We start from the raw sequence: 21,486 nt of genomic DNA on the forward strand, positions 1-21,486 counted from the left end.
GTGTTTACTTTAGATAAGATTGTTTCACAGAGAATTGGTAATTACCTCTTAATTAATTTTGTCATGAATAGTTTACCTGATCAAAAGCCCATGTTTTTGTCTTCCGTACATCAGGAAGAATATCAGGATTATTTGTTTACTGTTGGCCAAATGGCCAAAATAAAGTGTTTATATGATGATTGTTACTAACATACAAAAATAATATATTCTTTTTTGTTGTTATTATGGTCACTACAACGCCAGTAAAATGCTGTCAGGAAGTATTTGGTCCAGAAAACAAATATTCTTGGTTCATGGACTTTAATCTTGTGTGCTTGCCGTAGCATGCATGCGCACCAGTGAGACTGCTACAAATCTGCCTGTGTTGACTGATAGGGAGTTGATCCGGATAATTCTACATCAGAAAAAAAATGTGATTACAGTCACAGAAAAAAAAAAAAAAACCTTCATTGTTCATGTTTTTTTGTCTTGAGGGTGTGTTGGGTTGTTTAAAGTTTCTGTTAGTTTGAAATGCTCTGGGTATATCACAAAGAGGAAATCCCTCTTTCACACCTCTGGAGGAAATAGGTCAGTGACAGACACATGCCTTTCAGTTGTAACATAAAAACCTCTACCATGAATGCCATATGGTGGTGATTTTGCGGACATTTCCTGTTAAGACTTTTACAGACAGACTGTGGAAGTGCTGATAAGCGTGTTTGTTGCAGTGGGGATTTACAACAATCTAAATTCAGTGAGGCACGTGCAAACATGGAGCTATAGGCACACAATCTCACACTTGCAAACAAAGAGTTTTATTACCCCTGTCAAATTTATGAAATGTGTAACATGTTATGTTCTAGTCTTTTGGTATGCCTTCTGGGCAGTTTAGTTAAGATCATCAAAAACTGCAAAAAATGTTTATTAAAGAATGCAATGTTACATATTGCTTACCATATATATTATAGATCAGGTCATCATTACAAAAAGATTTATTTAGATTTGTTTCTGTCATAATTTACTGTGTGGCTTAACTTGCGTTTCTGTTTGCATTTTTTCTTTTTGTATGCCTCTTTTCCATCCCTTTATCCATTCCCACACCCTCATTAAATTAATTTTTTTACATAAAAAAAAAAAAAAAGAAGCTCTTTAAACCAGAAAGGAAGAGTCAGAATTATACCTGTAGATTCTGGCATGGGGGTTGAAGATTGGGAAAACAAATACAAGGGGCAAAGCAAGCCACAGCTAAGTGACTTTATAGATGATGAAGACAGCGTTATCTTTCGCATGGGAAGACCCTACTCCGAGCTATCACGTTCACCTATCCATCAGAATACAAAGCATAGTGGTGGTCTGCCTGCCACCTATCCTGAGGGTTATGATACTATTGATCGTCGGCGAAAGAAAAAGATTACAGACCCAGGAGGGTTTCTCAGTCCAGAAGCAGACAAAATGAGAAAAGAGACCTTTCCCGCTGACCTTGCACTCCTCCGTGAGAAAAGAGGGGAGCTTTTCATGCGACAGGTAGCAGAGATGCAGGAAGAGGAGGAGCGTATGACATCAGATCTAAGACCATATCAGAATGGGCTTCTCTACAAAACAAGGATGTGGGCTAAAAATGAGCTGGACAGCACTTTGGAGAATTATGTGGCATACAAAAAAGGGCAAGATGCTAGAAGGAAGGCACAGTTTGATTTTGAAATGGAGAGCCCTCTGCACCACCCTATAGGAGCAGAGGACAGTGTTAATGACATTGCCTTTATGGCTGATGAGTGTCGCTCAGAGAACAAAAGACATTATAAAGATAGGCATTCTTTCTCCTATGAGGACCACATAGAACATTCACAGAGCCTTTGGGAGAAGTATGGGAAACCTAAATCAGGAGGATGGGTTTCAGAGGCAATGCTCTCTCCTGTAGAAGAGCCAAGTGATGAATATGTTGATCCTATGGATGAGCTTCAATGTCTTGTTGAAACAGTGTCTGAATACCTGGCTGAAAAAGAAGAGGAAATTAGCAAATATGGATCCCTGCCTAAATCAAGCAAGTCTAGGCTGTCCTCCTATGGTAGCAATAGAACTGATTCATTTGGGGAGGAGCAAAGTAATTCAAAGGATTTAAGAGAAGAATCCCAATCACATGCTGCTTCTGATCAGGGCATTTCAGGAGTAAAAAATGCCATGAGCTCATTGTTTACTTCTCTCACTGACAAAGTTGGTGGAGGCCCTAAACAGCCTGCCCTATCTCCACAAGTATCATCTGCACAATCCTCACAATCTGGACTAACAAAATTGTTGTCCTTCATTCCTAAGTCAAATAACACAGCTCCCATAGCTATTGTCTCTCCAGTAGAAAGTTCTCCTGAAAAGTCATTCAATTCTTTGCCTTCTCACCCACCACATGATGCCAAAATACACAGTCATCATCAAGAAACACAAACTCCCAGCAGGTGTCAGACTCAAACAAGTGCAAAAGACCATGTACCCAAGCTTGTAACCAAACCTCAAAGTGCTCCAGAAAACTCAGTCTTGGGTAGATTAAATCCTTTGAAGCTTTTTTCAGCTGATAATGTGAATTTGGCTGAATGCAAACAGGCGTTGGAATCCACATGTTCTCAGAGTCATACACAATTGGAAGAGAGATGGCTTGATAACAGAGGTAGTGAATCAGAAAAATTAAGAAGACTTTCACATGAAAAATATTCAGGACAAAATTATGATAGAAACTTATATGAGACACAAATTCAGTCAATTTTGAATAAAGGGAGTATTCCTGTTCCAGAGCCAGAAAGGTCAACTGGGCCAACACATTCTGTAAACACCAGTTTCTTTAGCCCTTTTAAGAAGTCATTAAGTTCACTGATCACACCTGCTGCCCCTGTTCCCCCCCACGGAGCTCCACCTGTGGCAGTTTATCCAGTGTTTAGAACCACAGAGAGCCCCCAACTAGAGGAACCAGTTGAAGACCCAGCATTGACTAGTAAGCCTAAAGTACCTTTCTCTTCATCTGAAAACGTTTCCACTCAGCCATGTCCCAAAGCAGAAGGTGGTGTGCTTTCTGGTTTTTTAAAGTTTGCATCCAGTGAAGACATCAGTGCCTCCATAAAAACACAGAATCCTCAGCATGATCTGACTTCAACAACTTCGACCACCTTGACCAAGAATCCTCCTGTGCACCAGGAAAATAGTGAGAAAGGGTGGTTTTCCAGCATATTCAACCCTACCCCAGCACCCTCTGGTCTAGACCAGAATGTAATCTGTAATCAGCAACCTCAGAACAGTAAACTGTCATCTGTCTCACAAGCCCAACATACATCAAATCAGAAATCTGGAATGCAGCAGCAGACTGTCAATCAACCAAAACAAGGTGGACTGCTATCTGGAATTCTTACATTTGGCTCTAGTAGTGACTTATCTGGCCATTTATCACAGCATGCTAACAATCAGCCATTCAACAGAAATAATCCCACACAATTTTCCCAACACACGGCCCCAGAACAAACCTCTTCAACTCCACAGATGGGGGGCCTTCTCTCAGGTTTATTGAACATTTCATCTACCAAAAACCTGCAACAAAAGGGACAATCTCATGATAGTGAAGCACAAAGGAACATTCCCGGCAATTACTTTGGTCAGCAGCAGACTTCACACAGAACTCAGCAAACACACACTGCAGAAAAGGGACTGCTATCTGGCTTGCTCAAATTTGAATCCTCTGAGAATATTTCAAGGAGTCAAACAGTTCACCACCAAAGCAGTCAACAAGGTCCAAGCCAACTGAGTACTCAAGGTCCAAGCCAAGGTCATCCTATTAAAAACATTCCTCAGAATCACCAAGGTGTCCGATACGAGACAAATAAACCAGGATTTGCTCGACAGCAGACTGTTCCACTTCAGCAAGCACCATCCCAACAAGGTGGTTTTCTATCTGGACTTTTCAAATTTGCTTCAGCAGACAACATAAACACACAAAGTCAACCATCAGCTCATCAGCATGGAATGACACTAAGCAAATCCAATAATGAGCCAATAAAGACAACGAATATCCAAGTTTCTAGTCAAGATCAGCCAAAAAATAGCACAACGCAAAAAACAACACATGCAAGTAGTCTGTTTTCTGGACTTTTTAAATCCCCTTCAGAAAACACAGCTCAACAGTTGCAGCCCAAAAACACCTATGAAACACAACAGCAAAACAAAATACCACATAACCAGACTGATCCAACACAGATAGAGACAGCGGGTCAATCGGGAGTGCTCTCAGGGTTTTTAAACAAGTTTACAAAATCAAATGAAAGTATTCACACAACCTGTCAAACATCAACAGAACAACCACCTCAAGAAAGGGCCAATAATTATACAGTTACAATGAAAAGCCCACTGCAAAAACAGCCACACAATAATATGACACAACAACAATCAAAAGAAAAGGCAGAAAAAGAGAAAAGAACAAGTCAGATAAGTGGACAACAGACTACTTCAGCCAAGTTCATAGAGTCTTATTCTGACATATTAACAAATGCTAACGTAAACCTTGGAAGGGATGGTTTACAAAAAGACAATCCAGATTCTCTCAATCCAGGAAAGAGTAGACATGCTTTAATCAGTGCACCTGTGTCAGTCGATACTGAGAGTTTGGATTTGCGTACATCAGCTACTTTTGCAAGATCTCTTCAGAGCTGCACGACATACTCCTCAGTGAGCACTGGTAATTTGCCTCAGTTATATAATTCTGGTTCATTTAGGTCAACTAACCCAATGGCCTATAGTGCAGGAAATATCCATTCCCTTTTACAAAGTCGTGCAACTTCACCAGTCATGACCATGCATCCATATATTGGTGGAAGCTCTCCATCTTTATACAGTGCTACAAGTCAAAACCTTTATCAGTTATCTGCATATGCAGTAAGTCCCTCTTATGATGAAAACCAGTGGATCCGTGAAAGTGCTCTGTGGCAGCAGTTTCAGGATGAGTCACTAGGTTATCATTTCCCAGTAGAGAATCAAGGATATAGGCTGAGTTCTGAAAGTACACCATTACCAGTACCTGAGAATCAGAACACTGTGCAATGGCAAGGTGTTGTTTATCACCAAGAAAAATATAAACCACATCAGTGTGAAGGATATAGAAATGATGATCTATATCCAAAGAGAAAATTATGGAATAGTTATGAAGACTTGGGAAATATAGAACATTTACCCAATGAGGAAGGTGTGTTGAACTTAACTACTAAACAGAGTAATGCCAAGTTTGGGAAATGGCATTCATTTAATGATGGTAGCACTTATAGCTTGAATGGTGTTTCATATCATGAAGGGTATTATGAAGAAACTGCTCCAAGCTTATCTTATTCAGCTAACTGGCAATATGGAATGGATAATCCAGACTCACAGCATGTTCACACCAATGGCATGATCCATCACAGTCAGCTTAATTTGAACAGACCAGTAGATCCTCCAAGTGCAAATATAGACCTCGAAGACTCCCTGTACCTTGAAGACACTGAATGGTATCAACAGTGGCTGGCACTTTTGGAGCAAGGAATGTGGTGGCCAGCAGAAGACGGTGACTGTGGCTACTTTGTTTACACAGATCATGAGTATATTTATGCTTTACTTACAGATGCAGTGGGAGAATATGTGTATGCATGTGCCCCTGAAGGTGAATCTTGGGGAAATGCACAGCAGTTAGAAAGTTTTCCAAGTGCTTGGCTGAAGAATGAGATGGTTTTAGTCTGTGGCTTTAAAATTCCACTTTACAATGAAGATGAGCTTCTTTGGCTTCCAGGTCAAGATCACAGAGATTCTCAACTTCTAAATGCCCCCCTAGATTTGTCTGCTGCCTACAGAAAAGGAAATGAGATTATGAATTTAAATCTTGAACAATTCTCTCAAATGTTTGAGAATTCATTTCTGTCTCAAGGGCAGCCTGGTGTGGATTTCTCATCCTATACATTAAACAAAGTTAAGATGGATCCAAGACAGCCTAGTTATGTATATCAAGATTATTGTAATGACATCATTGACCTTTCATGTCATAATAGAGATCATATTGGCCCATATTGGAATAACCAGGAAGTAAAGACATTTCTTGCTCAAAAAGTTTCGGTCTCCCTGAATTCTACTCCTACAGCAAATTCTAATCAACACTTACTTTACAACTGTTACCAACCTAGCCAACGGCGGCGTTCATCAACTGCTGTTACAATAAAACATGTGGATGATGTATCAGAGGAAGAATGGAGGAAAAGAGTGTCTCCAGGAGAACAGCAACCTAATCGTCAGGTTAAGAAGATTTCTTCCCTAATAACCTCTTTTGTCAGCAAAACATCACAGGTTGAATTGAACAGTTCTAATAAGTCCACATGTGAGCAAGCCACTGACAAACAATCTAAAAGCATCCTTTCATCAGGATTTCAGAGTCTGAAGTCTAAGATAATCAGAGAAGAATCTACTGCCGTTGTAACTCAGACAGAAAGCTTTAAACAACAAATTGAAACGCCAGTTACCAAACAGGGTAGAATTTTGCCCACAGTACCAACAGCACCTCAAGTGACTCACCCTGCAACACACTCAACAAATTCGCATGCAACTCAGAAACCTAAACTTTCGCGGCAGACTACCATGGTACAACAAGTGACTCCACCAACAAACCTCAATGTGACAGTGCCTTTAGGATCAAAAGAATATCTTAGTAAACCTGCACCAACTGGACAACCTACATCGGATAAACCGATGGACATACCAGTGGGAAAACCATCTGAACAACCACAGGCAGGGTTGATGAACTTCCTAAAATCTGCAGTAGGAATGGAGGAAACCAAACCAGTTCTCAATAAATTTACTGACACATCTCCAAATCAACAGAGCAAAACTGGCAGCACAAGCTCCTTACCAGGAAGTGCCACTACAAATAAAGAGGCTACAGGAGTTTCAAATCTTTTGGGGTCAATCAGTAATCTGTTTAGCACTGAGCCCTCTCAACCACAAAAACAGCAAATCAAACCTAGTGTTACAGAGGATTCACTAACATCAGCATCTCGATCTAAAGGTATTCAGAGACAGCAAACGTTAGACCAAAGTGGCTCATCTAGGCCCATGCAGAGCCTAATCCCAGATAAAAATATATTGGAAATGTCTACTCAGAGTATCCCTACAGGCTCTGCAGCCAGCCACTCACAATCTGTGCCGCCTGTTGCACAAATAACGCAGGAAACTGAAAGTAAACCATCTGGTGTACTGTTTGGATTTTCAGTTGGAGAAATATTTGGGGGATCAGCAGCATCTAACCAGTCTGGTCCTACTGGTCAACAGGAAGAATCACTTGGTAAAACTATATTTTCAATGTTTACAGGGCCAAATACCCAGCAGACTACAGATAAATCTGGGACATTGTCTCAAACACACCCATCAAGCACACCTTCACAGCCTTCTCAACAGGAAACACTTGGTAAAAGTTTATTATCAAAGTTGTCAGCATCAACTCCTCATGCACCTCCTAACGAAACCAGGCCCAACACTGAGGCGCCACAGGGGGGAACTATCCCTCCAAAGGATCCTCCATCTACAGGGTTCCTTTCAATGTTCGGCAGTCACAGCACCCAACAATCTCAAAATCAAACTGGATCTTTTCTAGGGGGAATTCTTCCTGGATCATCAAGTTCAGCTGAAAGCCCAATGAAGGGGCTGTTGTCAATGTTTAGTGATCCCAACCCGCCACAAACACAGTCATCAACAAGACCATTTCAAGAACGAGTAGTCCAGTCACAAACTCAACAACAAGGGGGACCACAGGCACAATCTAAACCACAAGAACAGCCTCTACCACAAGGACAAACAGCTACCTCTGTTCTTGGGGGTATATTCGGTGGATTGTCTGCCTCTACTGAAAATCCAAGAAAAACATTGTTTTCCGTGTTTAGTGGTCCTAGTTCCCCTCAACCACCAAGAACTGGAGGGGATACAAACATGCCCTACACACCAGGGACTGCAGTCCCAAAAGAACCAACCAAGAGTATGTGTTCTGTTTTTAACGATGTTTTGCCAACACCACAACAGACTCCCAGTTCATCTGCTGCCACCTCTGCCAAAGAGTCCCCAGCTATTCATTCACAACAAAGTTCTTCCCAGATGGCATCTATTTCAAGTGACCATGTCCTCAAAGATGCCCCTTCTAGTGAATTCTCAGGGAACAAATCTGATAGTAACTCCTGTCAAGTGCATGCTGTCCCATCTAGTGATATTACAGTAGTTACCACAAATACTTGTGGTGACTCATTTGAAGCCAGTGATGTTATGTCTAAGCACTCAAATTTAGAATGTGGTGTTGTGCATAAGGAAATGAGCACAGAGAGTGCACCCCAGGATCCTTCTTTTTCTAAAGAACCTTCAGCCTCCGTGATTAGTGGATCAGACCCACATCCTCCATCTTCAACTGGATCTATCTCAGATGAGCCAAGAAAAGGTTTTCTTTCTTTATTTTCTACACCCAGCACTGAGCCAAGTTCTACCAAAACAGATCTGTCAACTACAGGATCTACACCTGGATCATCGGGCCTGAAAGACCAATCAGCCAAGGGGTTATTTTCAGTGTTTGCAAGTTCTGCCCCTCAGCCCTCTTCACAGACTGGAAGTTCTCTGTTAGGGGCAATGTTTGGAGGTTCTTCACCTCAAACACCATCATCTCAAGTAGGAGGATCATTGCTAGGTGGGTTATTTGGAGGGTCTGTACCGCAGACTGCTCCACAAGCTAGTCTCAACAAGACTGGTGGTTCTGTTCCCCAAACTACAGGATCACAGCCAGAGTCATCATTACTTGGAGGCTTATTTGGAGGATCTGCTTCCCAGGCTGCTGGATCCCAGTCTGCTGGGTCTATTTTGGGTGGTATATTCGGTGGTTCAACAGTTTCATCTCTTGTGCAAACTAGTGGGTCCACAAGTGGAAGTTTTGGTGGGGCTGATCAGACTTCCGCAACTCAAAATAAAAACTCTATATTCGGAGGGATTTTGGGCAGTTCACCATCTCCAACAGCTGGTGTACAGACAGGTACATCTCTTCTAGGTAGTATTTTAACTGGCGCTTCTGGTCCAAATGACACAAGTTTGTTTTCAGTGTTTGGAGGTTCTACTTCAGATGCAACAACTACTCCAACATCTAATAATGACAAAATATCAACTACCACTCTCAACAGCACTACATCAACTGTAACTGATCAACAAAAAGCCATTGACAGTAAAACTGTTTCAACTGGTGGTGATAAAAGTGAAATTAATACTTTGATCAAAAGCAACGATCAAGTGGAAATCCCAAATACACTTGAGAATAAAGTTCAGCCTCTTGCTGCAAGCTTGTCTAAAGGTGAGGATAGTCTCATAGAAGAAGTAAGTTGCCAAGATACTGATAAGCAAACTGCTTTATCTGAAAAAAATCAGTCTAAAGAGTTTGAAATGTGTGCATCAACAGAACAAATTGTAAATTCAGAGATTGCAAGTAGTAGTCAGTTGAGTCAAGATACAAAAACACCTAATGCAGAAGAGGAAATGCAATTCCCTCAGTCTGTAAGTTCTTTGGCCCAAGAACAGCAGAAACCTCCAGTGCCAGACAAGTCAGATACAGTTACTAGCTTCACGTCCACCCTTTTCAAACCAACACCTACTCCCACTGAAGGTCAGCAACAGCAAAAGCCTTTTGGATTGGGAGGAACAGCACCCCAACCTTCCTCCATTCAGACTGGTGCGTCAATACTAGGGGGTATTTTTGGAGGCCCCAGTGCCCAGGCAGCGTCTCCCCAGACAGGTGGATCATTACTTGGAGGCTTATTTAAAGGGTCCGCTCCTCAGTCTGCTACTCAAGCCACTGCCCCCACCACCGGAGGTTCAATATTAGGTGGGATGTTTGGGGGAGGATCCAGCACCAAATCTGCAGTTCCCCAGAGTGGTGGCTCATTACTGGGTGGAATGTTTGGAGCTTCTGGAGTTACACCTCAGGCTGGTGGTTCTTTGTTTGGAGGAATGTTTGGAGGAGCTACTGGTCAGACTGCAGGATCACAAACTGGAGCATCAACTTTACTTGGTGGCATAGGAGGATCTTTGTTTGGGGCTATGGGACAACCACCTAAGCCATCTGAATCTGTGCCAGCTATACCAAAACCAACAGCCAGTGCAATGGGACAACCACCTAAGCCATCTAAATCTGTGCCAGCGGTACCCAAACCAATCACCAGTGCAAATATAATGATGGGCTCAACATTGCAAGATAAAGATCAAGTGAAGCCTGGCAGCTTAATAAATGACAGTGCTGGGGAAACTGAAACGGCTTGTTTAAAAACTTCTACTGTTTCAAGTGCAGCAAAAGACATTTCTGTCATTCATCAGGTAGTTAACAATGAAAAAGAAAAGCCAGAAGGGGAGGGAGAAGTGATACATGAGAAGCCCATGGTCATTAAAGAGGACCCTGAGAGTAAAGAAAGTGACAAGTCAGTCCCACCTGATGTCACAGAGGCAGATGTTAATGTTACTTCACCTCCTAATCAGTTGCCCAACAATGCAGAGCCTTCTCAAGCTAAGTCTTTGTTTGGGTTTATATCAGCACAGAGCAATGCAGTAAAATCTCTTGGATCCCTGATGTCATCAGCACCATCACTTGCTTCATCATTGTCTCAGACAGAAGGAGGTAGTAGCCTAATTTCAGGGCTGAAAAACCTTTCTGGAGGCGTATTTCAAGAGGAAAAACCTAATACTGAAAAACAAGAGCCATCCACCATTTCATTACTGGGGGAAAATGCAGGTTTTCCTCAGCAGACACAGCCATCCAAATCACAAGCTGTCCCAGTTATAACTTCTCAACTCCAAACTAACAACAGTTCAGCAAGCAATGAGACTGTACAAAAGGTCGAAACAACTGAAGCCGAAAAAACTGTACCGGTAGGTTCCACAGATGATATAGCAACTCCCCAGATTTGCATCTCCACTCCTGATGTAGATCCTTCAGCATCCCTGACCCCAAAAGAGGAGGAAAGGCTTGTAGAAATTCACCCCTCTGCAGGTCCTAACTCTGGAGTGCAGCTGGACAACCAGTCCAATCTTCTGTTGAATACAAAAAGGCTAGTAAAAGTACAATAAATGGCATCCTCCCTCCCTGCCCCCATTTGTGAAGTGGGAATTTTGGGAAAAAAAAGTTTTTCCTATTCAGTTTTGCAGTCAATTTTCACTAATTTAGTTATTTTGTGTCTTTGTCTGTGTTGTTCAGTGTGGCCTTTTTGTGTTTAGTATCTGCTGTATCATTTGTCATTTTAAATCCGAATTCCACAACAATGTTGTATTGAGTTTTAACTTTCTGGCTGAATCTACATTGTACTCAAACATTCTTATTACTATATCATTATATTGTTATTATTGTTATACCGCGCTCTCTCTCTCTCTCTCTCTCTCTCTCTCTCTCTCTCTCTCTCTCTCTCTCTCTCTCTCTCTCTCTCTCTCTCTCTCTACATATACACATATACACATATATGTGTGTATGTGTTTCAGCAATTGAGTAAAGCATCTTGAGCCAACTGTTGTTGTGAATTGGGCTATATACATTTTATGAATTAAGTTGTTTGCAACATTGTCATGGAATTCTGCTTTAATTTATACACTTTTATTTATTAAATATTTTTTTACGTGTACATCTAGTAATCATCATATTTTACGAATCCATTCAGTCTTTTGTAGTGCAAACTTAAAACTATAAAATATTCAGAAATGATATTTCACCATTCTGAATGTTTTTCTCACTCCTTTCTCACCATTGTAGTCCAGTGGAAAGTAGTCGCTTTGGGTCATCAGGAAATCTTAGCCAGACCAGCTCCCAGCTTAGTGAGACTGGCCACGAGAGCACTGGAGGGTCAGAACTGGAGGAGTCCTTCCACTCCTATCATAGTACTGGTTTTCACCCTTCTACCAATGGGCAGCTACGCACAAATGGCACAAATCTCTCCATCAATGGACACTCTGTGGTCAGTGAGCGGGAGATGGATAGGCTGTCCCCTGACAAAAGACAGGACATAAAAAGTGATACTACAGCAGAGACAGGATCCCCCAAACTCCACAGGTACATTTTTGCTTGTAATTCAAATGTGTTTGATATAATGAAAATGCCTGAGAACTGAGAGATTTCCTCTTTCTCTTCTTTTCATCTAATGCTTCAATCCATGTAACCTAGACCTAGTTTCCATGATGATGATGGACCACCATTACCCTTTTCCCAATCCAGACTTCATTGGATGAAGGCCATCACTAAAGTCAGAGTTCAACTGCGGGAGGTATGCAGTATTTTAACTTCAGTTCCTCCAACAATGTTCAATCTGTTATTAACCCTTAATTCCAACTTTCTTCTTTTCCCAGTCCTTGTACACACAATATTTGCAAGCACGTTCATACATACAATCCTTTGAAACTGGTTGAGTTTAGTCTCTCTGAATGTTCATGCAGATGCACTAAAATGTACTAGAATGATATTACTTCTAGTGAATTGGTGTCCTAATTGCAGGCACACGACTAACAATGTGCTCCTCTGTTAAAACTACCCAGCAAAAGTTTTTATGATCCTCTAATTTTTAAGTAGTCTTCATTTTGTAACTTATATGAGATATCTTTGTCTCCTCTCCATCTTATTAAGTCTTAAATGTGGAATTTACTCTCTTCATGTGGTACTCATAATAAGAAATATAGTGTTGATTTTAGGCAGATTACTCACTGCATGAAAAATCTATATTGCATTAGTAGATGTTTTGCTCACAAAAGTCCTTACTATGTTCTTCTTCCAAGGATATCTGCTATGTTTGACAAATTCAGGGATAAAATCTGAAAATCTCCTGAAAGCGATAACTCAAGAAGGACGTCACCAAAGATTTTCAAATAATTACCAAGTTGCAGCCACTAAAAATCTTTGAACTCAGTGACCTTGAAATCAAGGTCAAGTTCAGATGTCAACTTTTTTGAAAATCAACTAAAATCTTACATTTTTACATCTGTTAGAAGGCTGTGGTGTAGCGGTGGCTACCAGTATTTCTTTTTATGTTGTGTTTCTTTTATGTTTTTTATGTTTGTTTCTTTTACTAAACGGTTGTTGTGTATTTTATCAGAATGTGCGAAAACAGAATATATGCAGTGACACATATCTCCATATACTGTATAGCTTGTAATCAGTATCTTTAGCCCAGTGTTTGTGTTTGTTTGTTTGTTTGTTTTTTACAAATCAAATGACCTTTGTTAAAAAGGCAATTGTGGCATTATGGAATCAACTGTAATGTGACCAAATATAGGTGCAATCTGCATTACCATTTCTGGAGAATTTTAAGTTTAGATGTTAAATTTAATAATTTAAGACCAGTCAGAAAGACTGGACTTTACTGTGTTCATAATGACAATATTGGGATTTGTTAGTCATAACTATAGTTCATCCTCCCTGACTAAAGCTTTAATAGCATGGCAATGAAGGAGCAGGGCATATAGCCCTTGCATGCCTTCATTATAATGATGACTTCCATGAAGTGGTTGAGATGAACATGAACTATAAATGAGTGATTGAAGACATGAGTATAAATCAAGGGTGAAAGCTGTCTAAGTGCTAATCATTAAATGATGCAAGGAAATACTTATCACACAAGGCTGCTGGTAAAGATTATAATTAATTAGAATTGGAAAGTTTTCGCGTGGTGTCACAGTGACTAGCATAATGAAAATGCTAGATTTGATACCCTAAAACATACGTGCTTGTTTATTTTCAAAGAAAGGTTTGGAATGAGATTGTAGTAATTTAATCAAACTTGACGACAGCAAGGAATCATGGGAGGCAAATCCATAACCCATACTTGATGAGAATATGCTTTAAAGTTTATACATATTATCCTTCGACTCCACAAATTCTCATTTAGTCACTCAGGGATAGTAGTATTGCCAATGTGTTTAGCTTGAATGTTTTTGAAGTTTTAAAAACAATACATTTTGACCAATGACTCTTTACAGTGACTGTGATCAGCTAAAAGCTGGTAGTCTTACACCCTCAGATTAGGTTTGCACTGGAATACACTCCCAGAGAACAGTGAGAGAGAGAGAGAGAGAGCTAGTGCAGTGAAAGCATGCAAGAGGGTGGGAGGGATAGCTACTTAACAGAGGGTGAACTGCTGTGTGATCATCTACTTGTGCTGTGCTGGCTATTTCGGTTGTAGAAATCAGGAACTCAGCACTTGTATATTTTTTTTAACTTGAAGGAAGATTTGCTGGTTTGATTGACACTGAACAATGTTCACCAGTACACCTGGGTAAATATTTTTATAAAATACAGGGAATTGCTATTACGAGCTGCTGAGCAACCCTCCATGTGGAATTAATCAATTTTATAAGATGGTATCTACAGGTTGTTCATTCTTTCTGATAAGGTAAGGATTACATTTTATTTAGTATATTTATGTTAAATATATATTTAACATATACTTTGATTAAAAATATAGATTGTACAAGTTACTGTATGGAAGATGTAGTATTGTAGTGCATAGATACGCAACCATGTTTAGCCAATTAAATGTCAAGAAGGCATCTCTTCTTTCAGTATTCTAAAACCTCACTCATTGATGAGAAGCCAGCTAAAAAAGTCAAAAGCAAGATGCCTTTTTTACTTATTCTTTTTCTTTCTATTTAATGAAAGCTGTGGATTATTTAATAAGGAAAGGGGGGAAAAAAGGGAGACCGCTGAAGATTGACTCACTTGGAATATGGCCCGAACCCCTACCTGCCCCTCAGTTATTATGATCAATCAGTCAATCAATCAATTAATTAGTTACACATTGATGCGACTTTGTTTGTTTACACATATTCATCAAGTATGTCTAAAACTAGCATTAGTTGGTATGTTTGTAAATTAAATATGGCTATTAATAATTATTTTATGGAATAAAATAATATTTATAACTGTAATTTTATTGTGAAGCACATCGCTGCCTGTAAATGTAGGATAGGGGGATTCCATTCAGCTGATAAGATCATCAGCTTATTTTCATTCTCAGATTGGTGACTGAAACAGTCAGTTTTGATTGGCTGATTATACATTTCTACCCACTAAACGCTTATCAGGGTAATACACACCTTCTGTGCTAAAGTGCTTATTGGAGACCTCAAGTGCAGGGGTGTGTTAATGTATTTAGCAATTATATTATGCACTCCCTGGATTAGTTTACTTAATAGAATTGGACATTTGCTTTCCTAAAACTTTGCCATGGTATAGTTATGTTATAAAGCAAATTGACTACAAAGGTATTGTAAAATACAGAGAAAGTCCCCAGAAATAAGCTTACTTTAGTCTGAGGCCATCTTAAATGAAAATATTGCAACTCTATAAAATGTTTAATTTTCTTGTAATTTATATTTTAGAAGCTAAGGCCTCCTATGTTTTTTTTTTTTTTTAACCAGATATTTAGTCACAGAGATGGAAGAGATAAGTGTGAATTTTATTACTATTTTATTACTATTTTTAAATATAATATAATTATATTAAAAATATTAATAATATTTTTTTAAAGTAGCATTTACAAATCTCAAAAGAATTATATAGTGCACTATTTGTAGAGCTAAGAAATCCTGCCGTGTCCAATTAAAACTCCTTAATTTGAGTTACAAGCAGTATTAAAGCAGGGATGATGAACAGAACTTGACCTTGAAACTACTGCAACATCTTCTACATTTTTGAGAATTTGGTAATTGTCTCAGTGAAGAAGACAAAATCACAGAGCTATGGTAAATGCCCTCTGTGAATGAAATAATGCCAGAACCAGATTTATGTTACAGTTGGGGTATTCAGTTGTCATTCCAGTGTGTACCAATGGATCAGAGCTATTAAGCCATGCAGCTGGTAAGGGTGTGTAAGAATGGCATGGCCTCAGAGGAGAGAATTGACCTGTCATCTAATTACTGTGCTGTCTTTCCAAAGCATCCTAATTACAGAGATCTAAGCAGCTGCATGGCGTTCATTCTGGAAGTTGACACTCTGACTGACTCTCAGTTAAAACAATGTCTATCCAGCATTTGTATTGTGGAGAGTAGTGTAGTCTCTCATAGAGGTATTCCATGTGTGCTCAAATGCATTCAGCCATCCCATACGGAAAAGATATATATAAATCTTATAAAGTTTGTATCTGTCTTGCGTGAAACTTGTATGAAAAGCATACAAGAGTGAAAACACATATAAGATCCCTTGAAAAATTATATAAATGAAAACTTGTATGTTTTGGATACTTACTAAAACAGTATATGAAAGTATTGAGAAAGTGGTCACTTTCATAAGTAAATCATATAAGTTTTTACTATTTCTTTTCCATATGGGATGTCTTTAATCCAGAAGGCAAATGAACTTTCTGCCCAGTGTTTAAGATATTGTGCATAGTCAGAATTAGAACTCCACTGTGGTCTGAGCTAGTGGTCATAAAACAGTAAAGTTTTATGTGTCTGTGTTTTTCACTTGATGGGTTTAATAAAAATGGGAAAGATAAATTACTTTCTCATTAAGGGAATTATAAAAAAAGAGTTTACATTTAAAATCACTACTTTTAAAATGCATACATTTGCATACTTTATCATTACCTTTCCTGTACTAGTTTTATTTATGTACCTGTGTTTTAGGTAATTGCTGGTAGTAGGGCAAGTTGACAGTTCCAAAGTTCATGTGGTGGTTTTATCATATTTAGCTGCCATCTGATAACAGAGAGCTGGTAGGCATAATAATCACATGGTTTTTTAAAGCTTTTTCAACAAAATAACTTACTTGCAGATACTTACTCATATGCAGGTTAAGATGCTGGCTTATACTTGACCCATCTTAAGGAGGAGTCACAGAGGCAGTGATATCTCCATGTGTAGGAACAGTTGATCACAAGTGCCAATTCTCAGGGATGTTTCCCAGAGGACACGTCAGTGGAGAGGATGAACCCAATGAACTGGAGCCAGTTCCACTCTCACCCAAGAAGAGTGAGCTGCAGAAGAAAAAAACACAGCTCCCCAATGTAGGGCAAAGTCTCTGTAAAAAACTACAGAAGTGTCTACAGGCACCAGAAGATAATTCATTTCATGACCAGATATCAGTCAGCAAAACAATAACCAAAGCTAACCCCACCATATCTGAGAAAGACAGAAATTCTGATTGCCAAGATGGCAGTGAAGTTGTGGAGGCTTCTATCCCCAAGATTCTTGAAAGAATCACAAATGAGGAATGGAGGCAGAAGATGGAGGATGAGGAAGCAGACCATAGTAACGTAGTGGAGCATATCCTGAAGGAGCTGAAAGGAATCAATAAGATCCAAGAGGAAATTTCTGACCTGAGGCAGTATCTAACGTCTGTGCGAGGCTCAGTGGATGAAGTATCTTGTTGTGTCGATGCAGTGCTCAGTGAAATAGGTGAGCTATATTCCGGGGCTTCAGCTGTAACGCATCCTAGCCCTGTTTCTCAAACACGTCACACCAGGCATGGAAGTCTGGATAGGCAGAATGCAATCTCTTCTCCTCACACAGGTGATCCCAATCCTTTGCTGGACTGCAATGATTATGGAAGAGATTCAGGATATGTATCATCACATAGATCCCCCAAACAATGGCATGATCAAGCCACTTGCAGAACAGTCCATCAAAAAGATCAAGAGTACCTGGAGCAGAGTTCAGACATGCGCTTGTCTGATGTCTGTTACCTGGAGCTTCACTGTGACCAAAACTACCAAAGTACTAGCTCATTGTCATCATGTCAGAGCTCCAATTGTCCAGAGGCAGCCTTTCTTCCTGGTGACACGGAGTATAGCAGATGGCCAACTGCTGATATTCAGCACAGTATTAGTAGAGAAGGTGGTTGGAGTGAGGAGGATGTTTCCTCTTGTGCAAACAGTGGAGAAGAGCTTGAGAGCTTTCTAGGAGTTTGGAACAGACGTGCAAGAGAGGACACACAAAGCAGCACACCAGGTCATTCTTCTCACAACAGTTCAGAGCACCTTTCATTGTTGTTTGGAACCCATTATAATTCACCTTCAAGTTCTTCCAGTCAGGTGGACTGGAGGCCTCTGAGACAGGAAGCTGAGGGAGAAAACTTGGAGTGCGACTGTGCTGCAAACTGTCCATTTTCACGTAGTTCTGGATACCACACCACAGATGCCTGTGCGAATGAACTTGAGAGTGGGCCCTCTTGGAGCTTGAGCTGTTCCACTGTGTTGTTGACAGACTGTGATGATGGTTATTTAGAGCCACATTCACCATGTGATTATTGCCCGTCATCTGGGGACACTCTCGATCTCGGTTCTGCTGAGAGTTTGGACAAAGAGTGGACAGATCACAGCATTTCCAGGGAGGATGTAGGAGAAACATTGTCACCAGAGTCACCTGAAATAGATCCTGAAAGCACACCCAGGACTGCTGACGTAGGTTTTGATGCAACAAGTTTTAGCAAGGCTGTACTCACGGTCAGGTCAGCTTTAAAAGGGGCTTTCAAAAAGTTGGAAGGTTTGAATACCGAAGATGAAAAAGATGATAGTGGTACAGAGCCACCGCCATCCTTGGGTAAACAAATTTCTGAACCTGAGGATGAGCATATCACTGTAGATTATACAGAGGGAGAGATTAGCCTTACAGAGAATTATCCTCACTTTGCCACCTCAAAGGAGGACAGTGATCCTTCAGTCTACATGGATTGTCTTGAGATGCACGAGAATCTATCATGCTCCCTTCAAGCATCTCCACATAAAGCAAGCCCCTCTCCTGGAACTCCAACAGAATATCACTCTGTAGAGATTTCACAAGGAAAAGGAGACTATTCAACAGATGAAGAACTGTCCAAGTTTGATATAACGCCTGACCACCAGTATGCAACAAGGCAGGATGAAAGTCCACTGGGTCCAGTTCGTAACCAAGATGAGGTGCGCTTAAGTCCCATAAGGGAAAACCATGTTCTTCATGAAGAAAATCAAGAAAGGCTGACTGATGAAAAGCAAGGCAGGCTAACTGATGCCAGTCACAGAGCACGTATAGAGAATTTCCAACGTATTCTAAGAGAAAAGAGGCAAACTCGTCATAGACTGTCCAAATCTGCACAGGGATCCCATGGTTCTCAAGGCTCCCAAGGGTCCCAAGGATCTCAGTCTCAAGACGAGTTTGTATCAGGTATTTTATTTATTCATTTATTTTTTGCATATATACCACTTGCAAGCCTGGTAATAACAGCAAAAATCAAATCTTTATTTTTGTAGTGAACTAAATGCATTTCCTTTAGTTACAAAATTGTTTGACTTTGCTCATGTACAGCTACTCAACTTGATTTATAATGCTACTTGTATTTTGTTTTGTTTTTGCAGACTGTTGGAGAGAAGATAATCAGGTTACTTGAAATATATTAGCTCCATGTTCAAGCTACATTATTTTGTTTTTGTTCGGTTTGTTTATTTATTAATTTGTGTGCATCCCCCCCACACAGTACTGTTCTTACTTTTCTTATCAACATAAATACTTGTTGTTTCCAAAGCATAATGCTCTAAATACACATTATATATGGTATTGACTGCATAGATGTGTAATTTTTAGTCTGAACGTATTATTGACATTCTAGATGAGACATTTGCCTGATAACTTTAGTTAATCTGTTACAGAATAATTTACCAGGAGCTTGCTGTAACTTTACAATGTTTGTGGTGTTATTTCTTGTGTCATGTTCTGTTTTCGCCTTCATAATATTTTCAAACACTATCAAAATCTATTAGAAAGAACCCCAGAGGAAACTCCACTGTCAACTAAATAAATGAAAAAGGAAAAAGTTATACTTGTAGGAAGAAATAAAAAAAGACCTTCTATGCATGTTTAATCACCCAGACAAAAATTTTGTGGTCGTGCTTTTGTCCTATTTGGAAATAAAATGTATTCTTTAGTTTTGCATCTACATACTGTGATCGTGGTCCACACTTTAATTTCACTTAACCTAATTAAAGAGTTCAGCAGCATTCATTTTAGTCCCATCTTTTAATAATTTTTTTTTTTATTGTTTGTTTGTTTTTTAATTTGCATGTTCTGTGACATCAGAGAGGTCAAACTCAACCAAGCCTGGTTCCACAAACACCACTCCTCTCATAACATAGTTCTTTATGTCTTTGTAAGCCACTAGCCTAAATTCTCACATTTAAAATACTTACAGGTCAGAGATGTTGAACCCAGTACTCGACAGGCATGGGTCAAAACAGGGTAAGTTATACATAGTGTTGTATTGGTGAAGTTTGGTTAGATTAAATAAATTTGTATTTTAAACCTAAATAAAAACTGTTTTGCTTGTTCCGTAGTGGAGGCTCTGGTCTGTATGGAATTGACAGTATGCCGGACCTACGTAAAAAGAAGCCTATCCCATTGGTCAGCGATGTGGTCAGTACTCACCTATTGTTTATTTTCCTATAAATACACCGTATTTTGTATCTCATTCAGTTTGTTTTGTTCTTTACTGTGAGTGTTTCTGTAAATGAGACCAGTACAACAATAGTTTTTGTTTGTTTGTTAGTTTTTCTTTTACACTGAATTTGGGATGGAGTTGTTTCAAAGAATGGAGACAAATATGAAATCAGCCTGCTAATGTCTCTCTCCCTCCTCTCTTAAACCCAAAATTATTCCCCACAACTCTCTTGAATGCATTCACTCTCCTTGGTCAGGCTATGGTAAGTTATAGAACCTAGTTGACACTCCCTTTTCTACTGAAGTACAAAATAAACTAGGACAGTTAACAGTAGTCACCAGGCATAGTATGTTGATCTCTGCCATACTTCCTGTTTATTACAATTGAAGACATTTGCATGTGTCCTTTTGGTCCTGGGTTACTTTTCTTTCTATTCAACATTCCCATCAAAATACATTGCTAACAGGTCATTCCCTCACCTTTTGGTTAACGTTGTTTTTCTTCTTTTTGATCAAATTGACTGGATAGAATAAACTACTAACAAAGGCCTGTCTATGTTTTATAATGTTGACTTTGGGCTAACTTGCTTGGTACTAATAATACTCACATGGGTTCTCACCATATGGTAAGTGTTCATCAAGTTCATAGAATAAAGATAATAACAATTCTATTAACCACCTTTATAACTAACCCCTCAAACCTTTTAACTATATTGACTTTTATTGTTGCAGAACTGTTTTTCAGTGTGCTTGGTTGTGGGTTGTTTTGACTTTGTACACAAACTTTGCTGATTTTTTTTTTTCTTTGTATTTGTCATGTTGTTCAGTCCCTTGTCCAAGCCAGGAAGGCAGGAATCGCATCTGCAATGGCTGCTCGATCATCAATTAAGGATGAGGAGCTGGTGAGTATGCGGGGGAAAAAAAACTTCTGCTTTGCATCTTGGAGATTGTCGGTTTCAAAAACTTCCCAGTGACACAGTTTTCATGGTTGTGACTCCATCGGCCTTTCAGCATAAGCACATCCTTATAACTGATAAGGGTTTTGTTTTTGTTTTTGTTTCCCTGGATTAGGACTTT

The 21,486-nt window shown here is 39.6% G+C and overlaps 2 protein-coding genes across 5 annotated transcripts in view; both read left to right on the top strand.

Annotated features, from left to right (window-relative positions):
• The window catches only part of unc13bb (unc-13 homolog Bb (C. elegans)), a 63,712-nt gene that overhangs the window by 24,893 nt on the left and 17,333 nt on the right, over window positions 1-21,486 (top strand). For 2 of the 4 annotated variants that reach the window (XM_086300278.1, XM_086300279.1), the window contains 6 exons: window positions 1,122-11,078; window positions 11,771-12,067; window positions 12,179-12,278; window positions 20,165-20,211; window positions 20,307-20,385; window positions 21,237-21,311. In XM_086300278.1, the coding sequence (XP_086156404.1) occupies window positions 1,122-11,078; window positions 11,771-12,067; window positions 12,179-12,278; window positions 20,165-20,211; window positions 20,307-20,385; window positions 21,237-21,311 (10,555 nt within the window). Of the gene's footprint in view, window positions 1-1,121; window positions 11,079-11,770; window positions 12,068-12,178; window positions 12,279-20,164; window positions 20,212-20,306; window positions 20,386-21,236; window positions 21,312-21,486 lie in introns of those variants that run through there. The other 2 variants (XM_086300281.1, XM_086300280.1) reach the window with 2 other exon arrangements.
• Window positions 16,899-19,631, top strand: LOC147325665 (uncharacterized). Its single transcript, XM_086300284.1, has 2 exons — window positions 16,899-19,143; window positions 19,335-19,631. The coding sequence occupies exons 1-2, from the start codon at window positions 16,899-16,901 to the stop codon at window positions 19,364-19,366; spliced, it is 2,277 nt and encodes a 758-aa protein (XP_086156410.1). The 3' UTR covers window positions 19,367-19,631.

The sequence above is a fragment of the Aulonocara sp. 'chitande type north' Nkhata Bay genome, linkage group LG7 (assembly GCF_057382095.1).
Source record: "Aulonocara sp. 'chitande type north' Nkhata Bay isolate Kocher_YH1m ecotype deep benthic linkage group LG7, A_spYH_male_GT1.1, whole genome shotgun sequence".
In the NCBI taxonomy this organism is placed as follows: Eukaryota; Metazoa; Chordata; class Actinopteri; order Cichliformes; family Cichlidae; genus Aulonocara; species Aulonocara sp. 'chitande type north' Nkhata Bay.